Source organism: Oncorhynchus nerka, linkage group LG28 (assembly GCF_034236695.1).
Source record: "Oncorhynchus nerka isolate Pitt River linkage group LG28, Oner_Uvic_2.0, whole genome shotgun sequence".
NCBI lineage: Eukaryota > Metazoa > Chordata > Actinopteri > Salmoniformes > Salmonidae > Oncorhynchus > Oncorhynchus nerka.
In genome coordinates this window covers 78,910,277-78,918,450 of record NC_088423.1, presented here as the reverse complement: position 1 = coordinate 78,918,450, position 8,174 = coordinate 78,910,277, and the positions used below count along the sequence as shown (strand labels likewise).

The 8,174-nt window shown below is 45.7% G+C and overlaps 1 protein-coding gene across 1 annotated transcript; it reads right to left on the bottom strand.

Annotated features, from left to right (window-relative positions):
- Positions 1-2,081: 2,081 nt before the first annotated feature.
- Positions 2,082-3,788, bottom strand: LOC135565520 (elastin-like). Its single transcript, XM_065012574.1, has one exon. The coding sequence runs from the start codon at positions 3,786-3,788 to the stop codon at positions 2,082-2,084; it is 1,707 nt and encodes a 568-aa protein (XP_064868646.1).
- Positions 3,789-8,174: the final 4,386 nt, after the last annotated feature.

Sequence of the window (8,174 nt, the reverse complement as noted above, 5' to 3'; positions counted from 1 at the left end):
TTCCCATGAGTCAAATAGAAAGGATCTCGCTGGGAATTAAGAACTCTGCACTTCCGTGGAAGTAAACAGAGATGGAATATTAGCCTACTTCGGTCAAAAGAGGAGGGAAACCACACTCTCCATACTAGTATACAGGGCTGAGATGGAGAATGGTGTGTTTTTTCTTTGTCTCTCTGGGTTGTATAGGGCAACAGACAGGGCTGAGGTGGGCACACACAGAGTAGAGTGGGGGCTGTTGGGTGTCCTTCATGTTGGAGATGTTACACTGACAGGAGCCTCTCTGTATTAGTATTCACTGGTCATAACAAGCCTTTGATGTGCCCGCTGTTCTCTTCACCCACCAACCCGCGGCATCAACATTTAATGAAACCTGATATCTGGCTTTTTAAAAGACGTGAATATTTCAGACAAAAGCAAATTGCATTCACTATACCAACAGACCATCGAGGGTGGACAGGGTTGGTTTCAGTGCCACCTGTGTGTTGTTGGGCATGATGCATCCTTCTGTGTGTAATGGGACATGTTCATTAAACAGACCTCTATACACCCTGCACGTCACGCCTGCCTGATACTGCCTGAAGGGAAACACTGATGCATCATTTATAACTGCAGGTCAGGCTGTGCATATTATCTCAACAAAGATTGCAATACTCCCCATCGCTTTTTATTAGTAAACATGTCTTGATCTCTAATACTTTATAACAATGATAGCATTTTTGAAAAATGTTGCCCACAAATATCAACCCAATCCAAAATATGTCTCAGAGACAAACAGCACCTATTCTAATGACACTTGAATCTCCACCCATTTTTCTCTTTAGAATGCCTGGTATTGGATTGAATGGTCACTGGAATCCACATCAGTGACACCCTCCTTCCTGGCAGTGTTCCGGGTCACTAGAAGTGAGGAGCGGGGACACTGTGCAGGTGTTTAAACTGCCATGATGTAATTGGCCACTGGGGGGAAGGAGACAAGAGCTCCACAGTCACTGATTTGATCCCTTGGTTATTGATTTCTCAGTCTGGTTCTAACAGAAATAATTGCCACATGTAATGTATTATTCAATTACAAGACACTGCTCTCAAGTTCTGGTTTGATGGTCCTTTTTGATTCACTGAGGCCTATAGATAATTCAACACTGTCACCCCATTAAGACGCTGATATTAAAAAGCATTCGTTAATGCGGCCTATTTATTAGCGCCTGTGCCTTTCGCCAGCCTCAAACTTTCCTATCTCTGGCCTTTGTATAGTTCAGGGAAGTTAGATTAACTTTGAGCGAGTACATTACATCTTTTACATATTTACTGTACACCTCTTGTATTTCTGGTTAGTCAAGTGTGTGGTGAAGTTACAGGCCAAACTACCTGTGGGTGCAATAGAATGATATGGGGGTCTGAGATAATCTACCTTTCAGAATTTACCAAGGCTGGCAAGGTCTGGTAAAAAATGGGCCTCAGCACTGAGGGAAATAGACTTTTCTTTGGTATGTAATGATAGAGTATGTGACGTGGACATACTGCAAAGTAAAAGACTAAAACTGTGCTGCGATCCAAAGTCAAAATGACAACAGTTTAGCAGCTGGATCCATCATGTTGCTCCTCCTATTTGATGTGCTCTGGCAAAGTTCTGCCCAAACTCTCCACGGTACCCTTGTAGAGTGTCAGAGGGCCTTCAGTGCTGTTGAAACGCTGTTGAACAAGTTCATTGGAGCTGACAAGACATTTTAGATATGTAGTTTGAAGGGAGCTGTTTTCTCCCTCTTAATAGAACCTTTATGTTCAGATCCTCACTGTAATTGATCTTTCTTAGGGGATCATTACATCTAAACCCTTAGGAGAGAGAATAGTCCATTAACACTCCTCCCAGTCCAATCCTCCCAGTAGATTGATACAAGTTTATGGGTCTGCAGTCTCTGTTGTCAGAGAGAAGTATTGAAATACAGTCAGCAACCTTCCTCAGAGGACAAAAGCTGACCCAGAACCTGTCGGGAACATCCATTAATGATCCACTGTTCAGGTCTAACTGACTCGTTGGCATGTGCACATCATGCATGCTTGTACCACTGCTCACTAAAGAGAGATTACACTGTGATGATTTGTTGATGCTCTGGAGCCGTGACTCCACTGTTTGCTTCCATACCCAAGCCTGTGAACCCACTGTCTGCCTCCATACCCAAGCCCGTGACCCCACTGTCTGCCTCCATACCCAAGCCCGTGACCCCACTGTCTACCTCCATACCCAAGCCCGTGACCCCACTGTCTACCTCCATACCCAAGCCCGTGACCCCACTGTCTACCTCCATACCCAAGCCCGTGACCCCACTGTCTACCTCCATACCCAAGCCCGTGACCCCACTGTCTACCTCCATACCCAAGCCCGTGACCCCACTGTCTGCCTCCATACCCAAGCCCGTGACCCCACTGTCTGCCTCCATACCCAAGCCCGTGACCCCACTGTCTACCTCCATACCCAAGCCCGTGACCCCACTGTCTACCTCCATACCCAAGCCCGTGACCCCACTGTCTGCCTCTATACCCAAGCCCGTGACCCCACTGTCTACCTCCATACCCAAGCCCGTGACCCCACTGTCTACCTCCATACCCAAGCCCGTGACCCCACTGTCTACCTCCATACCCAAGCCCGTGACCCCACTGTCTACCTCCATACCCAAGCCCGTGACCCCACTGTCTACCTCCATACCCAAGCCCGTGACCCCACTGTCTGCCTCCATACCCAAGCCCGTGACCCCACTGTCTGCCTCCATACCCAAGCCCGTGACCCCACTGTCTACCTCCATACCCAAGCCCGTGACCCCACTGTCTACCTCCATACCCAAGCCCGTGAACCCACTGTCTACCTCCATACCCAAGCCTGTGACCCCACTGTCTGCCTCCATACCCAAGCCTGTGACCCCACTGTCTGCATCCATACTCAAGCCCATGACCCCACTGTCTGCCTCCATACCCAAGCCCGTGACTCCACTGTCTACCTCCATACCCAAGCCCGTGACCCCACTGTCTACCTCCATACCCAAGCCCGTGACCCCACTGTCTGCCTCCATACCCAAGCCCGTGACCCCACTGTCTGCCTCCATACCCAAGCCCGTGACCCCACTGTCTACCTCCATACCCAAGCCTGTGACCCCACTGTCTGCCTCCATACCCAAGCCTGTGACCCCACTGTCTGCATCCATACCCAAGCCTGTGACCCCACTGTCTGCCTCCATACCCAAGCCTGTGACCCCACTGTCTGCCTCCATACCCAAGCCCGTGACCCCACTGTTTGCCTCCATACCCAAGCCTGTGACTCCACTGTCTGCCTCCATACCCAAGCCTGTGACCCCACTGTGTGCCTCCATACCCAAGCCTGTGACCCCACTGTTTGCCTCCATACCCAAGCCTGTGACCCCACTGTCTGCCTCCATACCCAAGCCTGTGACCCCACTGTCTGCCTCCATACCCAAGCCCGTGACCCCACTGTTTGCCTCCATACCCAAGCCTGTGACTCCACTGTCTGCCTCCATACCCAAGCCTGTGACCCCACTGTGTGCCTCCATACCCAAGCCTGTGACCCCACTGTTTGCCTCCATACCCAAGCCTGTGACCCCACTGTCTGCCTCCATACCCAAGCCTGTGACCCCACTGTCTGCCTCCATACCCAAACCTGTGATCCCACTGTCTGCCTCCATACCCAAGCCTGTGACTCCACTGTGTGCCTCCATACCCAAGCCTGTGACCCCACTGTCTGCCTCCATACCCAAGCCTGTGACTCTACTGTCTGCATCCATACCCAAGCCCGTGTTCAAAGATGTTGTGAAAACACTTTGGGCCTCCCGTGAGGAAGCTAACCCTATGTGTTCATGATGTACAGACACAATTTTAGAGGCCACTTCTAAAACGCTTCTCTTGTTTCCCATCATGTTTCCACTGGAGGAGTGAGAGGTGAAACACAACAAGGTGACTTACATCGCAAAGAAGAACTGCTACTAGAGTAGGGTAAATGAAGAACATTTTGACCTTTGAAAATATCTATGCATACAAAATCAATTTTAATTTATTACTATCACAATCTGCAACCAGAAATTCTGAATTGTCAGGACCCTTTACTTGCAAATAATAGTGGAACCTTTGACATGGCTCCTGCAATATTCACACAAAGGTAGCCTGTATCTATTCATATCTAAACTCTTAAAAGTGATACCAGTGCCTTGTTCAATCCCACAGACAGATCCATTCTAGTGATTTGTATAAATCTCTATCATTGCTCTGCAACACTGTCACACAGTTTTAATGATGAGGCATTCACATACACTTGTTTTCAGCTTGGCTTTCCAGTCATGGTGTCTCAATACCCACTAGTGTTCATATTTATCATCAGTCTTAATTGGTTTGATGTCGCTACACATGTTCAGTGGGCTGGCTATGTTGAGCTGGACTTGGTGTTGTTTCGTAGTTTTTATTATCATGACTGTTGAGAACTGTTCATTAAAGTTTCACATTCCATTTTCATTAGGATGAAACTCATTCTGTAAATGAACGGGATGCTGTGGAAGAGTCAAACCCTGCGAGCGATCACAGGGGATCCACTGAGTCTGTATTAATTATCAGGAATATGAGCTCGATCGAAGATGTTAATTGCACCGATGGTTGGTTATGTAGGGAATTGGCATGCATTTTATGCAGGGATATTAAAAATGAATTTTTAAACAAAGGGATCTTAAAATAATATCTAATCTACAGAGAATATCCACATCAAAAGCATAACTCAAAGCTTTGAAATGTATCTTTGTGGTCCGAAATGTTAAATACGAGCCCTGCCGAATGTTTCACTCGATTCAAGTTTGTCGAGGGGAAAAACAAAACATGAGTGTAGTTAATTAACAGTTATTAAAAGCCTTTTCAACTTTAATTTGACTTTCAAATATTAGCATTTCTACATAAACTATGCTGCTGGCATCTGCAAATGAGCTCTGGTATAGCTCTGCCAATTGGTGCTCATTGTGCTCCCGTGTCACCTTTGATAATCTGCACAATGAGATTAATAACTCATCCATATTAGATTACATTAGGGTTTCAGTGTGCTAGCCTCACTTGTATTCTACAGTACATGTATGATATCTTATATTGCATATAGTTTTCTCTATATTTGTCTTTCTGACAGTGATAACAAACAGTAATTGTGAACAGTAATAATTGGAGAGTGTTTTAATGACTTTCAGAGGGAATTAAGATTTTTTACAGTACTGAATAAAACCCATCTCTAATTAGGTATGCTAGGGCACTGTCTTCTTACAGTATGCTAGGGCACTGTCTTCTTACGGTATACAGTACATTTGGATAGTATTCAGACCCCTTCCTTTTTTTCTACATTTAGTTACTTTACAACCTTACTCTAAAATGGATTAAATAAAATAAAATCCTCATCAATGTAGACACAATACCCCATAACGACAGTGAAAATGAGTTTTCAGCATTTATTAAAATGTATTAACAAAAGCAGAAATACCTTATTTACATAAGTATTCAGACCCTTTGCTATGAGACTCGAAATTGAGCTCAGGTGCATCCTGTTTCCATTGATCATTCTTGAGATGTTTCTAAGACTTGATTGGAGACCACCTGTGGTAAATTCAATTGATTGGACATGAATTGGAAAGGCACCCACCTGTCTATATACTGTAAGGTCACACAGTTGACAGTGCACGTCAGAGCAAAAACCAAGCCATGAGGTCAAATTGTTCGTAGATCCCCGAGACAGGATTGTTTTGAGGCACAGGGAAGGGTACCAACAAATTTCTGCAGCATTGAAGGTCCCAGCATTGAACACAGTGGCCTCCATCATTCTTAACCCTTGTGTGGTGTTCGGGTCTGTGGGACCCATTTTCAATGTGTCTAAAAGAAAAATGATACAATGATACTTTTTTCAACCTGAGACTCATTGGTCTTGGCTCATTTTCGGTGAAGAACATGTAAAAAAACAAATTTTCATTGAGTGCACGCTGTGCAGCCCCTACACATTTATATTACATATGTGGTGTTCGGGTCCACTGGGCCCGAGGGTAACAAAAGAGTGGAAAAGTGTGTGTGTAGGTGAAAACAAGTAAAAAGTAAACAAAAAGGTTTGCTGTGTGCCTTCACTCTGTCTTCCTCCTCCGTGGGCCTGCTGTTTCAACACACCAAGAACCCTGCCTGTCTGCCTGTCTCCCCCCTTTTCTCGTACTCTTTACCCTTTGTAGTATGTAAAACTGCACAATGTCTTGCGGGAACCTGCACAATGTTATTGTAATACATTATTTCGATACATTGTCAAAAATGCATTATTTTCCAACACTCTACCCCAGCCAGGTGCAAATTGGGGGAGGGACACAACAAATAAATAGCTTTGTATCTGTGCCTTCTTACCACAATCAATCAGTATTTAAAAAATAATCTCTGCTCAGAGGGCCTTGGAAATCATTTTTGCAGAGAGAGAAGCTAATGTGGAAAGAGGTTCTTCCAACCGGCCGCGACCGGGAGGTCCGTGGGGCGATGCACAATTGGCCTAGCGTCGTCCGGGTTAGGGAGGGCTTGGTCGGTAGGGATGTCCTTGTCTCATCGCGCACCAGCGACTCCTGTGGCGGGCCAGGCGCTGGCTTCCGGGTTGGATGCGCACTGTGTTAAGAAGCAGTACGGCTGGCTGGGTTGTGTATCGGAGGACGCATGACTTTCAACCTTTGTCTCTCCCGAGCCCGTACGGGAGTTGTAGCGAAGAGACAAGATAGTAGCTACTACAACAATTGGATACCACGAAATTGGGGAGAAAAAAGGGGTACAATTTTTAAAAAATAACACAAAAAAAAAAGAGAAAGAGGTTCTTCCACTTTGGAAGATTTTTCTGAATATGAGGATCATGTCTCTGTCAATTCGGAGTCTGACGGTGAGTTGGAAGAAGAGGATGAGATTGACCCTCAGTCAGCCACAGGACCAGCCCGTCAGCAACCAGCTCATCAGAAGCCTGCAAAAGGAGAAAAATGGATGTCAACATTTTTTAAAATTGAATGATCTTCTTGCCCAAGGAATGAGCCACATTGCATGGCTACCAATGTGATAAGGATGCAACCAGGGCTGTTGTAGATGGCGGTTACTCATGAGCAGGACATAAAGTCTTTTCAACTGGTCATCCCAGACACCATCCAGAAAACCATTCTGGACTGTACTAATATGGAGAGAAGGCATGTTTTTAAGGAGAGATGGAAGGAGATGGACCAAACGAAGCCTATTCCCCCTCAGGAGATTGAAGGATTTGGAATAGGTCCTTATATCCTCGAAAGGTTCTACAGCTGCACCATCGAGAGCACTGGTTGCATCACTGCCTGGTATGGCAACTGCTCAGCCTCCGATTGCAAGGCACTACATAGGGTAGTGTGTACGGCCCAGTACATCACTGGGGCCAAGCTCCCTGCCATCCAGGACCTCTATACCAGGTGGTGTTAGAGGAAGGCCCTAAAAATTAGTCATAGACTGTTCTCTCTGCTACAACACGGCAAGCAGTACCGGAGCGCCAAGCCTAGGTCCAAGAGGCTTTTTAACAGCTTCTACCGCCAAGCGATAAGTCTCCTGAACACCTAATCAAAGGGCTACCCAGACCCCTATTTTACACTGCTGCTACTCTCTGTTAATTATCTTTGCATAGTCACTTTAACTCCACCTACATGTACATATTAACTCAATTACCTCGAAAAAGCTGTGCCCCTGCACATTGACTCTGTGACGGTACCCCCTGTATTTAGCCTTGCTATTGTTATTTTACTGCTGCTGTTTAATTATTTGTTACTTTTATTTGCTATTTTTTTCTTTTTTTAAATCTTCTTAAAGAATTGTTGGTTAAGGGCTTGTAAGTAAGCATTTTACTGTAAGGTTTACACCTGTTGTATTCGGCGCATGTTACAAATAAAAAATGTATTTCACTTGATTTGAACTGGCAGAGAACTTTTCCGTTCAACAATGTCTCTGGAAAACTTCCACATTATTTCCAGGATTATCCGCTTCGATAACCGAGGTACCAGACCAGCTCTGCGGCAGAGAGACAAGCTAGCTGCAATCAGGTCAGTGCAGAGAGACAAGCTAGCTTCAATCAGGTCAGTGCAGAGAGACAAGCTAGCTGCAATCAGGTCAGTGCAGAGAGACAAGCTAGC